This window comes from Dendrobates tinctorius, unplaced genomic scaffold (genome assembly GCF_039654945.1).
Source record: "Dendrobates tinctorius isolate UK_male_01 unplaced genomic scaffold, ASM3965494v1 ptg000020l, whole genome shotgun sequence".
In the NCBI taxonomy this organism is placed as follows: Eukaryota; Metazoa; Chordata; class Amphibia; order Anura; family Dendrobatidae; genus Dendrobates; species Dendrobates tinctorius.
In genome coordinates, this window is record NW_027361688.1 from 57421475 (window position 1) to 57441844 (window position 20370).

Below are 20370 nucleotides of genomic sequence, written 5' to 3' on the forward strand. Positions count from 1 at the left end.
CGTTTTAGTAAAACTAGCATGTAATATCACATAATTATTCCTGATCTTGGATCATGGATGATTTTTAATATCTTACAGAAACATGCACTACCCACAACCAATGATGCCTTTCTGCATAACCCGGAGCAGGCAGGGCCACCATATATTTGTTAATGTATTTACACCAGTTTTATGGAGTAAATACATTAAAAATATGCCTTTTGAATCAAATGCCAAATTTATGAAGCACCTGTGCCAAATTTTTCAACACAGGTGTCAAGTGCAAAGCATTTATATTTTTCTCTTCTGTGATTGCCAGTCTTTCTTGTATGACAGTGAAAGCAGAAATAGCTGTCAGTCACTAAGGACTGCCTACTAGCTGTCAGTCATTTAGTAGGACCGCCCAATGAATTCCTAAGCATAAAAATGCTGGTAATGAATTGAATAAAAAAACAAATTATACTGAATATTTTCCCACATAACTATATATCAGTCTGTTCAGCTCCTGGTGGCTTAAAGCTAACCTATATGCCAAAACTAAACTTATAATAAACATGACTGATGTTACTGTTGTTTGTGCATTCTGACCTCTGATAAGCACAAAATGACCACCATAATCTCAGATTTTCCTATGAAGAGCACTCTTAGGAAGTCTAAGACAACCTCTACACCAGCACCAATTTTGTCAGCACTGTGTCCATCTAGACTTGTCCTCCGTAGGAAAGTCTGAGACTGTGGGTGCCATTTTGGACCGGAAGACAAGAACAATGGCAGGATCATTTATGAGAAACGCGCCATGTGTCATTAACTATACAGTGGTTGCCTATAGTCAAATTTTTACTGTAGGTTCACTATGAAGAGGACCTGACGCTTGCCATAAATATGTCATTTTCAGTGATGAGCGAGTATACTTGTTGCTCGGGTTTTCCCGAGCATGCTCGAGTGTCCTCCGAGTATTTTGGCATGCTCAGAGATTTCGTTTTGTCAATGAAGCTGCATGATTTGTGGCTGCTAGACAACCTAAATACTTGTGGGGATTGCCTGTTTTGTCCGGCAGCCACAAATCATGCAGCTGCGTCGACAAAAAGTAAATCTTCGAGCACGCCAAAATACTTGGAGGACACCTGAGCAACGAGTATATTAATCATTTTACCTAGCATAAATGCCGCTGTTCTCCTGAATCCTGTGGGCCCTATTTCAAGGGAACATGATGGTCAATCTTCTTCGTGGACATGTATTTCAGGATCATGCCCCTTTACATACAGGACTAGATTTTTCATACAGGGAGCAAAAAGGAAAAGGGGATCATATCTCAATAATTGAGAGGAAGAAGAACAAAAAAATCTCCAAATTCAGAAGAACAGTGGCATTTATGCCAGTAAAAAATGACATATTGATGGCAAGTATCAGGTCTTCTTTAATATTAATTGCAATTATATAGAGATCTAGAGCTGTCAATTGCCTAGTTGCTCCAAAGGGAAGGATGGCTGTTCCTCCCCTCAAGTATGTGGCCCTCAGTTACAGATAGTATATATGTGTATAAGAGCCACTCACCTCGTTGGAGGACAAGTCACTGCTATCACTCTTGGTGTGGGCAAGCTGCTGAATACAGTTATTCACTGTAATACTGCTCTTCCCAGGAGCCAGATCTTCTTCAGGAATTTCCACCCATCCGAGACAGTGAACTGCAAATGTCTGAAAGAACAAAATATATTTTTATTGTGTTTGTTCCTCAGTACCAATACTAATAGGGTAAGATAGTCTATATCAGATTACTATATACACCATGTATATACTGTACATCCTTGCCCTGCATATAGGCTGTACAAAATAAAAGTCTTTAAATTGGTCAAAAGAAAAAAAAATACTTCTCAAAATGAAGAGGTCAAGTGAATCTAGAAGTAATCAGACAGTGTAATGATAGTGTAATGATTCCAGCATAGGTCTGATGCATTATTAGAGGGGTATTGTTGACCCTTTTATGAAATTAAGTAGACCAAATATGCTGTAGCCCCAACAATCAGCTGGGGTATATACAGTACGTACCATAGGCCATAAATTTACTTCAAAAATTGTGAAATAAAATGATAAAAAACAAACTCAGATAAAGTGCAAGAGCATGTAAACCATAAGAGCGATGCTAGGAGATTGATGTTAACCTTCTTCTATTCCCCCATGTAATCCTGCACAGACCATCCTTCTATAAAGCCACCATAACATTACCAAATAATTAGAGGGAGCTAAGGGTCTCCTGCATTGTATGTGAATGTGGAGCAAGGTGAGAGCCTGGTCAATGGCCATGAGTGGAGAGGTGGACACTGCCACCAGGGAGGGACTTGATATTTGATAAGACTTCTTTTTCTATAGATATTGAAGAACTGTATCAAAATGTGTAATTCTATATTCCTATAAAGTGTTGATTATTGTTATAAACTCCTAACTAGATGGCTGTTTACTCTTAAAGGAAATCTCTCAGTAGGATCGACCCTCCTAATCCGTTTATATTGGCATGCAGGTCATAGGAAGGTGAATAAGACGATACCTCGATATCTGTGATCCGATGTGTTATTCCAGATAAAGCCACGTTCTTAACATGTACATGAGCTGTTAAGATCTATGGGCCAGACATAGATCTCACTGAGAATCTGCCTCCAGAGCTTATTTTAAATTAAAGGTGGTGTTACCAGTGTGAGACATGTAGATCAGAAGAGCAGCCTGTCAGTTATTACATGTCTCACACTAGTAATGCCCACTGTCATTTGAAATAATCTTTGGAAGCAGATTCTGGGGAGATCTATGTTCGGCCCATAGTCCTAAACAGCTCATTTGCATATAAGAAAAATGTATATTTCTCTGGAATAAGACATCAGATCCCTGATATCAAGGTATAATTTTATTCAGCTTCCTATGACCTACATGCCCATATAGATGACTTAGGAGGGTTGATCCTACTGACAGATTCACTTTAAAAAGGTTTTCTGATATTCATTTTGTAAGATTTAATTAAAGAGGCACCATACGATCACCTACAAGTCTAGATTTTGGCATCCATATTAAATCCCCAATTGCATTCAACATCTCTCTGCCCATTTAATGGGTTGTACACTTGAAAACTATGTTTAGGTGTGCAATTCTATAGGACCTACTAATGTACTTTTGTAAGAAAATCTCCACTTCCAGCCCCTATTCTTGATTTATGAGAAAGTCTGCATGGTCTACACACTATCAGAGCTGTGTATGAAGAGGTGTTGAAGTAGCCCCCTTCTCTGTCCCACCAAATGAATAGACAGAATGGGGGGCTGGTATAGCTGCTGAGATGAGTGACACTCAACCTGCCCCCGTCACACACAGCTACTATAGTGACAGGCCCACCTCAGGAAAAAAAAAGTGTTACTGCCAGGTCCTGTGACCAAGGGTGAAAGGAGAACCTGGCTTACCATGACCCCATGTTACATAGAACTGTATCAAGAATGGTTTCTAAAATGTTTAACCATGTTAAGTAGACTTTTTAGTCCCATTCATCTGTAGACTAGAATGTCTTTTGTCATTCAACCATTACCTAGTTCCACCTTACTTATATTCAAACCCATTTTAGGACTATGATCTGGATTATTGAATGGTTATCAGAATCAAAAATGATCCCCTATCCAGTGGTCAGACCCCTGCCAATTCTGAGAACGGGCTCTGGATCCCAGGACCTGCAGTACCCATCCAGTACATGCTCTGGCTCTGCTCCATTCATTGTCTATGCGATTGTGAAGTACAACACTCTGCCATGTCCATAAGTCTCATAGGCAATACATGAAGCAGAGGTCAAGCATGTGATCTGCTCCATACCAGTCTTGGTATCCAAAGCCCTATTCTTGGGATCTTGGGGTTCCAGTTGTCGGAACCCCAGAAATTAGTTATTTATTCCTTATCATATGGAATATTTAACCCAGAACTGCCTATTTTCAGAAATACTGTATAAGTGTGGAAGGTGTAGGAAAGAGGGTGCATATATTAGGTTCTGGATAGAAGGCTATTGGGACGGTGTGCTAGATAATACTATGTGAGACTTTGCCTGTATTAGTCAAATATTTTTCACAATTATTACCTTACTACCTGGTTCATTGATATTGCGAAATAAATCTTCATCATGCCAATGAAGAGAAGGCCTGGAAATAAAAGATTCATTCAAAAACAGGTATTCATGAATTTAGTGCGCACAACCCTGAGACAGGATTTCCTTGCCTGCAGAGGATCTGCGAGATATTGGCATTTTGTCACTTTAGAGAGACAAGAGACAAGAAACCTATGGTAAAACTTTCACTTTCTCATCAATTGAACAGACTGATATTATGTCACTTTACCAAAGGCCACCACCAACATTGATGTGCTTCCTGTCATCACTTTGACACAAAGGGATCTTGCCAGAAAACAGGAAGATGCCTATACTTCATCAAGAATAAAAACTACATTTCTAATTTCTGATTTACTAACATATAAAATGTTTAGTGTTTGGTGGGAACAAACTGTACATTAAATGTTAAAAGTTACACTAGAAGAACTCTTACAGCTACAATATATGGACATGGACATCTTACCGTCTGTCTGAAGCCGATGCCGTTCCAAGCTGAGCAGAACCATTAGTAATTGATATCCTATGAACTTTCTGAAATAAGAAAAAAGTTCCAGGAGACCTCTAAATTATGACATGGGTCTAAGAAGAGATCAGTAGTTTGGGTAGCAGACTAGATTACTACAAGCCGTCTACCACACATAATGGATACCATTTGCCATTGAGAAATAGATAATGGATGTTGAGAATTCTATTCGACAGGACATATGACCACTGCAGACAATCACTGACCACAGCAGTGACCTCTTACCGCCAGTGATTGAATGGAGCAGTCACATCTCCTTTTGTAGACACATCATTGCGGCAACAAGATATAGAGACCGGTGGGAGACCAAGCAGAATGGGAATGACAAGGGATCAATAATGTGAATATTGTTTTACAGTTTACTCACCAGATATTAAATGTCTAACTAAATGGTAATACAGTAAAAAGCGATCTATTTGTGCTCAAGACATACCTTTTCGTGAATAGTACCTAAGGTGTTAGGTATTCCAGAATTGTACATTGGGTGCTGCCACTGCGTGGTCCCCGTAGGCACATGCCAGTAATACGTGCCAGAAGAATCACGGATTGTCCTCCATCCTGGAGGAAGGTCAGAATCAGCTTCAAGGGTTTGATCACTCCAAAGGTTATCTTAAAAAAGCACATACAACAGAACTTCAATTGATAATGTCATATGGTTATGGTAATGGCACAAAATAGTTATCTATTAGAAAAACTACATAAGGGGGTTGTCCACCTTTGGGAACAATATTTTTTTTTACCTAAATGCATATATCTGGGGCTAAAAATGATTTTTTCAATTGGGTTTAATTAAATTATTTTGCACCGTTTGCCTCATGTAACCTCTGTATTGCACTGCAGAATGAGATAACAGGATTGTCCACATTATCTTTACTTTATCAGACATGTTGAGGACATGATTTTGTGGCCCTTATTATTGTACAAGTATGACAGTTGACAATGGTTTGCTCATAGCTAGGGCTGTCAATCAAAATATAATAACATGCACAGAAGTTGACACAAATGGGTTTGAATGGCTACTAAAGGTAGCATCCTCACCTGTGACAACTCCCAGGAAAATTGTTTGGGATGCAAAGAAAAACCCACAAATAACAGCTGAAATACTGGACTCTGTGAAAACTATCAGTGTGGCTGTTTCAAGATGCACAATAAGGAGGCACTTGAAGAAAAATGGGCTGCATGGTCGAGACGCCCGAAGAAAGCCATTACTGCACAAATGCTACAAAGTATCTTGCTTACAATACACAAAACAGCACAGAGAAAAGCTTCAAAACTTCTGGATCAAGGTAATTTGGAGTGATGAGACCAAAATTTAACTTTTTGACCACAACCATAAACTTTCCATTTGGAGAGAGGTCAACAAGGCCTATGATGAAAGGAACAGCATTCCTTCTGTAAAGCACGGAGGTGGATCGCTGATGTTTTGGGGATGTGTGAGCTACAAAGGCATAGGAAACTTGGTCAAAGTTGAAGGAAAGATGAATGCAGCACATTATGAGCAAATACTGGAGGCAAATGTGCAATCATCAGCTCGGAAGCTGCGCATGGGACGTACTAGGACGTTCCAACATGACAACGATCCAAAACACAAGACCAAGTCGACCTGTCATTGGCTACAGCAGAACAAAGTGAAGGTTCTGGAATGGACATCTCAGTCTCCTGACCTCAATATCATTGAGCCACTCTGAGGAGATCTCATGCATGCAGTTCATGCTAGACAGCCCAGAAATGTACAGGAACTGGAGGCTTTTTGCCAAGAAGAGTGGGCAGCTTTACCATCTGAGAAAATAAAGAACCTCATCCACAATTACCACAAAATACTTCAAGCTGTCATTGATGTTAAATGGGGCAATACATGGTATTAAGAAATGCGGTATGTGAACTTTTGATCAGGGTCATTTGGCTTTCTTCTGGCGACTCGACCATGCAGACCATTTTTCTTCAAGTGTCTCCTTATTGTGCATCTTGAAACAGCCACACTTCTAGTTTTTAGAGAGTTCAGTATTTCAGCTGATGTTATATGTAACATAGTAACATAGTTTTGAACATGTGGGTTTTTTGCATCCCCAAACAATTTTCCTAGCATTTTTCACAGGTCACAGCTGATGATGTTATCTTTAGTAGCCATTCAAAACCCATTGGTGTCAACTTCTGTGCATGTTATCAGGCCAAAATCACAAGAGTATTAAAACTTTTGATCAGGGTCATTTGGATGTTTTGGGTTGTTATTATGTTTTAAAAAGAGAAAACACACTAGTTTGACAATAAATGGCTTCACCCAACCACTAACCATGAGTGGAGAAAAAGTTTTGGTGTTATCATTCATATTCTCTGAAAAAAGGCCAAGAAAGCAAAAATTCTGTTGGGGTATGTAAACTTTTGAGCACAACTGTAAACAACCTGGAGAGTGTTTCCACATTAGGTAACCTTGACAACGGAAGAAAACAAGCTTGTTTACGGAATCGGTCAACCACCACCTAAATAACAGTTTTCGCATCAGACAGAGGAAAATTCGTGATGAAATCCATGGACAACTGAGTCCACGGTCTTTCCCGAATTGGCAAAGGAACCAATACCCCCGCTGCCAGTTACGACAGATTTTAAAGTGTGTGCAGACTTTACAAGCAGATACAAAATCTTTAATATCATTACTCATAGATGAGCATCAAAAGAGTCCGAAAATAGCTTTTTGCGTAGCTGTGATCATGAAACTCCTGTAACAGATGCAATTTTAAGTAAACAGGTACAAATATTAACTTGGAACTTGGGGTGGCCGGATGGGGCCAATGACAGAGTTTTTTGGATCTATGCTTTCAATTCTGATGATAGCACAGAAACCACATTGTTCTGTCTAGGAGTTAGTTGTTAAGCTGAGTTAACATAATCTAAATTCTTATGGTCTGTAACCACAGTGATTTGATCAAATGCCCCCTCATAAAAAATGGCTCCATTCCTCAAAATCTAATTTAACAGCGACTAACTCATGATTTACAACATCATAATTTCTTTCAGCAGACAAAAATTTCTTCGAGAACAATGCACATGGCCGCAAAGCAGAGTTTTGGACCCCTGAGATAAAATGCCCCTTAGCCCGACCTCTGAAGCTTACACCTTCACAATGAATGGTTCTTGAAGATCGGGTTGGATTAGAATTGGAGCAGATATAAAACATCTTTTTAATAGCCCCAATAGCATCTGGTGAACAAATCTTGAGATCCACTCCCTTACATGTGAGGTCATAAAAAGGTTTAACAACCTAAGAAAAGCCCTTGATGAATTTCCTATAACAGTTAGCGAATCCTAGAAATGCCCTCAACAGTTTTTTTTGCTTTTTTTGGTTTGGGGAAACTAACTAAACGTCATAAGATGCAGACATCACAGTCTCCGTGGTAGCGAAGAGCTATAGGGAGTTTTCATAAAGTCAGCCACTTGACCCTGCAACTGGGACTGTGAAGATTCAAGGTTCTGGTGCTTTTCAGACAGATCTTGAATCACTTGAGTCAGGTTCGCCATATGATCACGAAATGTGTAAATGGGATCCAGGCTGGCAATCAACAGTAACAGGTCAGCTGTAATATGACACTGAGTCACTACTCATCCGTGATACAGAGTAGTCAGGAGGTCCAAGGTCAGATACCAAGAGGGCTCATAGTACAGAGAGGCAAGACAAAGGCTTGCTTAAGTAACAGTCTAGGGTCAAATGTCAGGAGTGTATGTCAAGACAATGGGATAAGAGAAACATATAGATAGAGACCAAGTCTGGTATCAGGTACCTGAGGTCAGAGAGCGTCAAGAGCAAAAGGGATTACAGACAAGAATAGTCAAATCAGATCCAAGGTCCTGCAACAAGATCAGGAAATCAAACACAAAGCAAAGCACACACATCACTGAGCAAAGCTACAGCTGACAATGGTCTGTTCATAGCTAGCCAGCTAAATAGCTAGCAACATAACATGAGGAAGAGAGCCCTTAGGATAGGTCACACTGAGCAGCAGGGCTGTCAATCAAAATGTTGACTGCCCAGCACGCCCCAGCCTCAGATTGGACGACTGAGCTGTCACAATACTGACAGTCTAGCACACTCCAGATCCTATAGGGCGGCTGAGCTGTCACTCACAGCATCCCTATGACACAGTGATTTATGAAACCATGACATAAACAAAGTAAATACCACCATACAGTGCTTAAATAATAGCAAGATACAGTGACTAAATACAGTCATATGTAAAAGTTTGGGCACCCCTATTAATGTTAACCTTTTTTCTTTATAACAATTTTGGTTTTTGCAACAGGTATTTCAGTTTCATATATCTAATAACTGATGGACTCAGTTATATTTCTGGATTCAAATGAGGTTTATTGTACTAACAGAAAATGTGCAATCTGCATTTAAACAAAATTTCACCGGTGCAAAAGTATGGGCACCCTTATCATTTTCTTGATTTGAACACTCCTAACTACTTTTTACTGACTTCCTGAAGCACTAAATTGGTTTTGTAACCTCATTGAGCTTTGATCTTCATAGCCAGGTGTATCAAATCATGAGAAAAGGTATTTAAAGTGGCCACATGCAAGTAGTTCTCCTATTTGATTCTCCTATGAAGAGTGGCATCATGGGCTCCTCAAAACAACTCTCAAATGATCTGAAAACAAAGATTATTCAACATAGCTTTTCAGGGGAAGGATACAAAAAGTTGTCTCAGAGATTTAACCTGTCAGTTTCCACTGTGAGGAACATAGTAAGGAAATGGAAGAACACAGGTACAGTTCTTGTTAAGCCCAGAAGTGGCAGGCCAAGAAAAATATCAGAAAGGCAGAGAAGAAGAATGGTGAGAACAGTCAAGGACAATCCACAGACCACCTCCAAAGACCTGCAGCATCATCTTGCTGCAGATGGTGTCACTGTGCATCGGTCAACAATACAGTGCACTTTGCACAAGGAGAAGCTGTATCGGAGAGTGATGCGAAAGAAGCCGTTTCTGCAAGCACGCCACAAACAGAGTCGCCTGAGGTATGCAAAAGCACATTTGGACAAGCCAGTTACATTTTGGAAGAAGGTCCTGTGGACTGATGAAACAAAGATTGAGTTGTTTGGTCATACAAAAAGGCGTTATGCATGCGCTGTATTGTTGACCGATGCACAGTGACACCATCTGCAGCAAGATGATGCTGCAGGTCTTTGGAGGTGGTCTGTGGATTGTCCTTGACTGTTCTCACCATTCTTCTTCTCTGCCTTTCTGATATTTTTCTTGGCCTGCCACTTCTGGGCTTAACAAGAACTGTACCTGTGTTCTTCCATTTCCTTACTATGTTCCTCACAGTGGAAACTGACAGGTTAAATCTCTGAGACAACTTTTTGTATCCTTCCCCTGAAAAGCTATGTTGAATAATCTTTGTTTTCAGATCATTTGAGAGTTGTTTTGAGGAGCCCATGATGCCACTCTTCATAGGAGAATCAAATAGGAGAACTACTTGCAAGTGGCCACTTTAAATACCTTTTCTCATGATTTGATACACCTGGCTATGAAGTTCAAAGCTCAATGAGGTCACAAAACCAATTTAGTGCTTCAGGAAGTCAGTAAAAAGTAGTTAGGAGTGTTCAAATCAAGAAAATGATAAGGGTGCCCATACTTTTGCACCGGTCAAATTTTGTTTAAATGCAGATTGCACATTTTCTGTTAGTACAATAAACCTCATTTGAATCCAGAAATATAACTGAGTCCATCAGTTATTTGATATATAAAACTGAAATAGCTGTTGCAAAAACCAAAATTGTTATAAAGAAAAAAGGTTAACATTAATAGGGGTGCCCAAACTTTTACATATGACTGTAACAGTAAAACAATATCATAACAGTGATATACAATTTTTTAGTATAAACCTGCACTGTTGGGGCATTTATATCGCCCTATTCATCAGAGGCATGTGATGCGGAGTATCACACACCCTAAAGGGGTTTTTCCCAGAATTAACACTTTTCACCCATTCACAGGTTTGGAGATCAGTCTGTGAATGACAGGAAGTTCGTTCACAAAGATGGCGGCAGTCTATCGTTGTGGGTCGATGTGCAGTTGAGCATGTGCACTGTCAGTACACTATGTTTATGTGGCAGATGTAGATAGCCAAGCGCTATACCTGACAATCTATGACAGCCCCATAGCTTTTTTATAGTAGTCACGCAGATACTTGGCTGCTTCTCCATTCAAATGAAGAACACGGGACCTTCGTGATCAGGGGGTGGCCACTTAGTGGGATCTCAGAGCACCTCTGAATAGGTGGATAGCCTCTTTCAGGCCGGCCCTGGTTGGAGAGTATGTAAGTCAATATAGTGGAAAAACAAATTGGCTATATATGGCTGATCTCAAAACAGAACTATTTCTCCCCAGTCACAGTATGCTGCCTGGTTTATTAAAGTGCAGAAGATTCAGGATCTTAATGGATACAAGGACAATCCCTCCAAAATATTGATAAGTCAAGTACCCCACCTAGTACGCTCCTCCGAGAGTTGTCACTGTATCGGCTCATCTATAGAGCGAAGCTAAAAATACACAAAGGTTAGCCTGCCTTCCCTTGTAAACTCAATCATGTTGACACGCTGCAGCTTAAAACCTATTAGAAAATTGGACAACCGTCTCCTAGCTACAAGGCACGTCGTGTCGGGATCACACTGTGCACGGGCCTAGCGTGCAAAACAGAAAATGATCTGTGATTACTGAGCAAATGCAGCTGCGGCACGTCAGATCCAGATCCGAGATACACATATAAGGGGATAGAGAGACAGATAGGAGATAGATCAATATACAGAAAGGTATCAGATAAGAACTTGCACCTGTTCACACTTGCTTTATTCTGTTCGGAGGTGCAGATCAGTATTTTGTAGAATGCTGCTGGAGTTGGTGACTGCCTCCACAGTTGATTGAGCACTCTTCCTATCACTCTAAGACCTCCTTCACACATCTGTATAAAACCGGTACTGGGAAAAGAGTACTGATATAGGTGTTTCGGGTCAGTGTGTCATGTCATCAGTGTTTTGGATCAGTGTGCCGTCAGTGTTTTTCTGGTATGGCAAAAGAAAAATAAATTACAAAGCTTCTCCTATAATTTGCAATGTGTATTGTAGCGGTATCCACGCTGTGCAGTGATGAGGCAGTGACCCAGCAAAGTTCCAAAACAACAGTCTCTTTAATGCTCAACTCACATAAACACAGCACATGATATCCTCCAGATCACAGCCAAGAAACACATGCTCTGGATTGCAATTGATTAACACGCCAGTCCACCTCCGGTTCACAGCCGGACACAGGACAATCTACCTCAGAGACCGGTTGCTGTGGGCGACTGCACCGCCATGTATGCTGTAGGTGCCAGGCCTTTCAGCTCCCTTGGCTGTTTGGCTCCACTTGCCTGTGTTGCCTCACACAGATGGAGCTCTGCAGAGCCTTCTGCTAGGCACTCTTGCAAAAACCAAACTGACAATGACCCTGACACACCCAAACCCTTTACTGCAGGCCTTTTAACTGGAATCTGTGGCCATTGGCCGCATGGAAAACCCTGTCGGGAATGAAACGGACTGCACCATTACCATCTGTAGTCTGTTTCAGGCCACAAAAGCCCAGATCAGGTTTTCCCCAAATCTGCACTGGACAACCAGACCTATACTCATTTTTATTCTGCATTGCAATCACAGCTACACCTGTAACAGCAATGCACTCCCATGGCCTCAATACGTCTCTGTGTGCATCCTGGGGGGGAACACATCCGTGTGCTGTACGTATTTGACACTGACCGATAGACTTGTATTGGCCCTTGTCATCTGTGCTGCCGGTAAAAAACGGACATGTCTCTATGTGGTTTGCAAGGACACACGGTACATGTAAAAACATGGAAATGTGCCCAGCAGCATAGGTAATAATGGGTACATGTACCATCCATGAAAAGAATGGATACCACATGTACTGGAAACATGGACGACTGAATGAGGCCTAAGGCTGTGTTTAATCAGTGCTGGGTCCTACCTTCCCTTTAAATTTGTAGGCTTTTAGCCCGGTAGAGGCATGTTTGACACCTGGGCATGATCCTGATGAGGCGGAGGAAGTTCTCCTGGGGGATTTCCTCTCAAACCTGGATTAAAGTATCAGTCAACTCCTGGACAGTCTGTGGTGCAGCGTTGCGTTGGTGGATGGAACGAGACATGATGTCCCTAATGTGCTTGATTGGATTCAGCTCTGGGGAATGGGCAGGCCAGTCCATAGCTCAATGCCTTCATCTTGCAGGAATTGCTGAAACACTTCAGCCACAAGAGGCCTAGTGTTGTCATGTATCAGAAGGGACCCAGGGCTCACTGCACCTGCATATGGTCTCACGATGGGTCTGAGAATCTCATCCCAGTACCTAATAGCAGTCAGGGTACCTCTGGCTAGCACATAAAGTGCTCTGCGGCTCTCCAAAGAAATAGCACACCAGTACTGACCCACTGCCAAACCAGTCATGCTGGAGGATGTTGCAGGCAGTAAAACGTTCTCCACAGCATCTCCATACTCTGTCAAGTCTGTCACATGTGCTCAGTGTGAATCTGCTCTCATCCGTGAAGAGCACAGGGTGCCAATGTTGAATCAGCCAATCTTGATGTTCTCTGGCAAATGCCAATTGCCTTGCATGGTGTTGGGATGCAAGCACAACATCCACTTGTGGACGTTGGGCCCTCATACCACCCTCGTGGAGTCTGTTTCTAACAGTTTGAGCAGACACATGGGTGTTAGTGGCCAGCTGGAGGTCACTTTGCAGGGCTTTGGCACTACTCCTCCTCCTGGGTTGTTGCCCTCCTACAGTCTCCTGGTGTACTTACTTGTCTCCTAGTATCTGCTCCATGCTCTGGACACTGTGCTGACAGACAAAGCTACCCTTGTTGTCAATCTTCCTCAGTCTGGGATTCCATGCAAAATCTCACCTTGTGGGATAAGGATGATTCTGAGAAAGGTTAGGGAATCAGCCTAGAATTAAACAGAAGGACACACGAAGATTGGCAGTCATCTTGTGTTTCTTCCATTTTCTAATTATGCAAATTGTCTCTTCAGAGAGGAAGAGGACAAGAACTCTAGTGCCACCTATTGGAATTAGCAATCCTAAAAGTCAATGTCGACCCTTTAACGAGCCTTGTTACATGACTTAGGATAAAAGCCAAGCCAGAATCTCAATTTGCAGACACTGTGTTTCAGGGTACTGCCCCTCGTCAGTGCAAAGTGTGAGATCTGGTTGGGCTGTGAGAGAGGCGTCTGACCGATATCCAACAAGTATAAAGTATTCTCCGCAAGGAGAAATGATACTTCTTGGATTTCCATTTTCTATTAATTGCGCCAACAGGTGTTACCTTTTCACCAAGCTGCTTGCCTCTATTGTCCTGTAGCACGTCCCAGCATTTTGAAGGACTACAGTTTTATCCCCGGTGTCCTTAGACAGCTCTTTGGTCTTGGCCACTGTGGAGAGGTTGGAGAGTGATTGATTGTGTGGATGGGTGTTTTTTTTTTTATACAGGTAACAAGTTCAAACAGGTGCAATTAATACAGGTAATGAGTGCAGAGTAGGAGGGCTACTAAAGAAAAACTAACAGGTCTGTGAGAGCCAGAATTCTTGCTGGTTGGTAGGTGATCAAATTCTTATTTCATGCAATAAAATGCAATTTAATTATGTAAAAATCATGCAATGTGATTTTCTGGTTTTTTTTTTTATTTTTAGATTCTGTCTCTCACAGTTGAAGTGTACTTACGATAAAAATTACAGACCTCGCCATTCTTTGTAGGTGGGAAAACAGGCAAAATCGTCAGTGTATCAAATACTTATTTTCCCCACAGTAGACAGTGATATATGAGAAATATAGATAAATATGAGATACATGAAGCAGGTATGGAAAAATGTTGCAAACTAAAAATGTATTCAAAAATATAGTTAATAGTTTATTTTTATCAATTAACAAAATGCAAAGTGAGTGAATAAAAGATAAATTTAAATCACATCCATATTTGGTGTGACCGCTCTTTGCGTCAATTCTTCTAGGTACACTTGTACACAGTTTTTGAAGAAACTCAGCAGGGAGATTGTTCATAAACATCTTGGAGAACTAACTACAGATCTTCTGTGGATATTGGCTTGTGCAAATCCTTCTGTCTCTTTCTGTAATCTCAGAAAGACTTGATGGTGGTCGGATAAGTCCTATGTGGCGGACATAATAATTACTTCTAGGCTTGTTTGTTCTTCTTTACACTGAAGATAGTTCTTAATGACACTGGATGAATGCTTGAAGTCATTGTCCTGTTGCAGAATAAACAGGGAGTCAGACACCTCCCTGACTATATGGCATGATAGATAAGTATCTGCCTATATTTCTCAGCAATAAGCACAACATTAGTCATTCTTGACCAAATTCTCAACTCAGCTTGCTGAAATGCAGTCCCAATTTTGCAAAGAACCTCCACCATGCTTCACTGTTCTCTGCAGACACTCATTATTGTACAAACTGCCTTCTGTTACACCCAAATATTTCAGATTTTGACTCATCAGTCAAAAGCACCTGCTGCCATGTTTCTACAGCCTAGTTCTTATGTCTTTATGTATAATAGTTGAGTAACTTGGCCTTGTTTCCATGCAGATGTTATGGTTTTTGGCAGAAATTCTTTTATGAAGACCACTTCTCGTGAGTCTTCGAATAGTAGATGGATGTGGTTGGCTAACACAGGTTCCTGTCAGTTCTTAGCTGATAGCCCTGCTTCACATCTTCCAATTTTGGAAGGAAATAAGCAAAAAGTGTCTTTCTTCTGCTGGACTGTTTTCTTGGCAAATTTCTTTGGTCCTACACATTACTTCCTAGTGTTCTCAATGACAAGTACAGCCAGATACTTACCCATCTTGCAATACCATATGGTAGTCTGATTGGCTCCAAATTTATTCTGCAGCAGGACATCGACCCCAAACATACAGCCAATGTCATTAAGAATTATCGTCAGCATAAACAAAAACAAGGAGTCTTGGAAGTGATGATTTGACCCCCACAGAGCCCTAATCTCATCATCATTGAGTCTGTCTGGGATTACATAAAGAGACAGAAGGATTTGTACAAGTAAATATCCTCAGAAGATCTGTGGTTACTTCTTCATAATGTTTGGATCAACCTCCCTGTCGAGTTCTATCAAAAACTGTGTGCAAGTGTACCTAGAAATAATGATGAAGGCAAAGGGTGCTCACCAGGGAGGCCTTCTTGACTTTTTAGTTTTTATGGACAGCTCATCAAAAAATAACGGACAGAAAAAAATTTTTTACGGACACATTGTACAAATCATTATAAGCGATGCACACCTTCAGCCCATAATTCTGATGAAAGCATCAGCTACATTCACTGTGAACTGTATAATAATGATAATTACAGTCTCAACAGTCCGTATAAGTTTCTTCAGCCTCAAAAAAATGATGGCATCCTTAATTTTTCCAGTATATACAGTAGTATAAGTCGCGGATTCCTTTTAAGCTCATCTCCAGAGGAGTACCAAGATGGCAGCGATGGGGGCTTTCAGCAAGCCCCCATCCCTTATGGTAACCCATCAATCCTACACAATCAAGTGATGGGCAACGCAACTGTGTCGGCACCGGCGATCGCGCAATTTACATGCTGCCGTGTGTCAGTGGCGGACACAGACAGAAAAGGGCCCCTGTTCAGGACACTATATAGGCCCTTTGCAGTCCAATAGCTCATCATAATGCACAATTTCACCTGGTTTGGAGGTAGAAGTGGGCCTCCTTATCTCTTGGGACCCTGGGCGCCTACACTGGTTGCACCGATGGTGTGTCCGCCCATGGTTAGAACAGAACAGCTCGTTACATCTGAAGATCTATGTTCCACAAGACGAAGCTCTGTGTCAGGGAATCTGATCCTTGATGGCTGATGAATCAGCAGGATCTCTAGGCTTGTGGGCATCAAAAGCATCTTTTCATCATTACATATTGATCTTTTTCTGTATGATCAGCTTACAAAAATAAGTACCTCTGACTTTCCAAGTCTCAAAGTTGTCTCCTATGAATTCATATTTTCTTTGTATTTTGCTTCATAAAAGGAAAGTTTGATGCTCATGGGCAAAAAAGTAAAAAAAAAAACTAAAACATATTTTAGCATTAACATAGAAATCTGTTCCGTGTTGCTGACAGCAAGGAGGATTTTAATGGAGAAAATAAAGGTTCTTATCTGGAGGATTATGTGTAAAATACGCCGTTTGGTAGATTGGCGGCGTACTTGTGCGTTTGCCCACATGTTTGCTGGCGTAAGCTGACTGGCGAGTCAAAGGGCTTTTCAGCTGTGCAGGGATCACCAGGTTAACCACTGGTTGCCTGGGCGGTATTGTACAAGGAAAACATAAAGTGAAGCTCCACCATAAACTTGGAACATTGTTGCAAAATGTCGTTGGTATGTTGTCTATATCCCATTAGTCCCCTGCCAAATGAGGAGTCTTTTACGATGGACAAGACTTTATTATACTAGTTATACTAGTTTATTAGACTTTTGGAAGAAGTCGTCACCTCACTAAGGTTACATAAAGGGGCCACTATTTGTGACATAATGCCAATTGACTTCCATATATATCATGTACGATATTGGCTGTGTACGTTTTCCCACCATTCTTGTTGTCACTGGTGGACAATAAATCATTTAGAGTTGTTTTTTATAAGGCAGGTTTCAATTGTGGGTAGAACAAAAAAACTGAACCATAATTAAGTAGCAAACATACAAAATAACCCTGCAACAACAGAGAATCAGACTTCACTTATGTAACATTGATAGAGAAAGCATAGTAAATACCAAAAATACTCTGTAACCCCTAATCTCCCATAAAAAAGAAAGAAATAGTAGAAGGGAAAACAGACATTACAAAACATATAGGTGAAGCAATTCAGACTTTAGAGATAGCATGGATGTCAATGGCAACACTACCCACAGTAAGAGCAACAATACCTAATTTTCTGTTGTCAGTGACAGCAGTATCTACAGTAAGGTTGAGTTCACACGTGGCGTTTTTTTCGCGTTTCCGCAGCGGTTTTAACCGCGCGATTTTGCCGTGAAAACACAAAAAATAAGCATCCCATGCATTCCTATGGGATTCCGCACATGCTGTGCTAATGCTGCGGTTTTTACCGCGGCGGAATCACTTTGTGGTAAAAAACGCAGCATGCTCAATAATTATGCGGAATCGCGGCGATCCCGCACCCATAGGAATGCATTGTTCCGCATACTTTCCGCATGTGGCTGTGCACACCATGCGAAAAGTAAGCAGAACATTTGCGGATGGTACCCACGGTCCGGAGGAGAGGAGACTGTCCTCCGGGCTTTGGGTACCATATCCCTGTAAAAAATAGAATTTAAAATAAATATATTGTTATTCTCACCTTCCGACGTTCCGCGCAGCCTTCCCGCCTCTCTCCACGCTGCCGTTCCCAGTAATCCTTTGCGAAAATGCCCGCGATGACGTCCGTTCTCGCGGGATCGCGAAGTCTCGCGGTCATTTGTGCGACGTCATCGCGAATTACCGTGAGACGTCGCGATCCCGCGAGAACGTACATCATCGCGGGCATTTTCGCAAAGGATAACTGGGAATGGCAGCGTGGAGAGAGGCGGGAAGGCTGCGCGGGACGTCGGGAGGTAAGAATAACACCATTTTTTATTTTTTTAATTATTTTTTTACATTTTATCTTTTACTACTGATGCTGCATAGGCAGCCTCAGTAGTAAAAAGTTGGTCACACTTCTCAAACACAATGTTTGACGAGTGTGACCAACCTGTCAATCAGTTCTCCAAGCGATGCTACAGATCGCTTGGAACACGCTAGCATTTTGCAAGCTAATTACGCTTGCAAAATGCTAGTTTTTCCGCGGGAAAACTGCGGGAATTTACAATGCGATTTTCCCGCGGAATGGAATTCCGGAACTCTCGCAGTAATTTCCGCAAGAGTTCCGCTACATGTGAACTTAGCCTAAGAGTAACAGTGTCTAAAACTCTGTTGTAAGTGATAGCAATACCTACAGTAAGAGCAACAATACTTAAAGGGCTGTTGTCAGTGATAGCAGTACCTACAGTAAGAGCAACAATGTCTAAAGCTCTGTTGTCAGTGATAGCAGTACCTACAGTAAGAGCAACAATACCTAAAGGGCTGTTGTCAGTGATAGTGGTACCTACAGTAAGAGCAACAATGTCTAAATCTCTGTTGTCAGTGATAGCGGTATCTACTGAAAGAGCAACAGTACCTAGAGTGCTGTAGTCAGTGATAGGAGTACCTACTGAAAGAGCAACAATGTCTAAATCTCTGTTGTCAGTGATAGCAGTACCTACAGTAAGAGCAACAATACCTAAAGTGCTGTTGTCAGTGATAGTAGTATCCACAGTAAAAGCAACAATGTCTAAAGCTCTGTTGTCAGTGATAGCAGTACCTACAGTAAGAGCAACAATACCTAAAGCTCTTTTGTCAGTGATAGCAGTACCTACTGAAAGAGCAATAATGCCTAGAGTGCTGTAGTCAGTGATAGGAGTACCTACTGAAAGAGCAACAATGTCTAAAGCTCTGTTGTCAGTGATAGCAGTACCTACAGTGAGAAAATATGAAGACATCAGCTGCATTCACTGTAAACTGTAAAATTATGATAATTACAGTAGTAGTTATTTGCGTAAATTTCTACCACCTAAAAAAATATATTTTTTTTACGGACAGCACAATGAAGTGCCTTGTTTTTACGGACTGTCCTGGAATTTCTGGATGGTTGGTAACCAGGAAGACTGATCTTTTAATTCCCTATTAAACCCTATAAGCTGAATATGAGGCAAGGCGAAATAGGACAAGTGATAAAAGCAAAACTCACTCCAAACCAAAGAATATACACATATTAGCAGAACCATGAACATCCCTGATATAAAGCTGATGATATGAGTCTGATGTGATGCTGTTGCATTGAAGGATTAGTTATCTTTGTATTTATGGTATTTTGGAGCACCAGTCAGTGATTTTATGTATGTTTGCTATGTAACAACCGACATGTTATCTCATAACGTCAGGTGTCACAAAGCGCACACATTTTGCTGCAAAGGCCTAACACGCTTTCACATTACCGGAAGCCTGTGGGATAAATATGGCAGCATCTTGGGAAGATATAGGCTATGTTCACATGTTGTGTTTTTGCTAAGTTTTTATTCCGCAGGCAAAACCTGTTCTCTTGGCAGTAATGAAGCTCCTTACAAAAAGCTGGTTTTGCTGATTTTTTGACAAATTTTTGCTGATTTTTTTCCCGTTTTTATTGTTTCTTGTGCATGCTGATAACATTTAGTACCCCTGAAAAAAACATAATGCAATTTCCTTAAGGTTTTTGCACAAAAACCGGACAAAAACCTGAAGCTTGCATTTTTTTCAATTACCGTATATACTCGAGTATAAGACAAGATTTTCAGCCCATTTTTTTAAGGCTGAAAGTGCCCCTCTCAGCTTATACTCAAGTCATATATGCCAGGGGGTTGGCGGGGGAGTGGGAGTGTCAGATCATACTTTCCCCCTCCTGGCATGGTCTCTGGAGCCACTGCTCCTCCCAAGGTCTCCTGCGCCTGTGTTCAGCGGTCACGTGGTACCGCTCATTAAAGTCATGAATATGCGCATATTCATGACTATAATGAGCGGTACCACGTGATCGCTGAAGAAAGGAAGGGAGACCATGGGAGAATCAGGCACCG

General features: G+C 41.2%; 1 protein-coding gene across 1 annotated transcript in view; it reads right to left on the bottom strand.

Annotated features, from left to right (window-relative positions):
* APBB3 (amyloid beta precursor protein binding family B member 3) overlaps window positions 1–20370 on the bottom strand; it is a 180583-nt gene that overhangs the window by 118282 nt on the left and 41931 nt on the right. Inside the window, exons 2-5 of the mRNA XM_073568085.1 lie at window positions 5059–5234; window positions 4566–4633; window positions 4076–4136; window positions 1534–1674 (exon numbers count right to left, since the gene is read on the bottom strand). Of these exons, the coding sequence (XP_073424186.1) occupies window positions 1534–1674; window positions 4076–4136; window positions 4566–4633; window positions 5059–5234 (446 nt within the window). The remainder of the gene's footprint in view (window positions 1–1533; window positions 1675–4075; window positions 4137–4565; window positions 4634–5058; window positions 5235–20370) is intronic.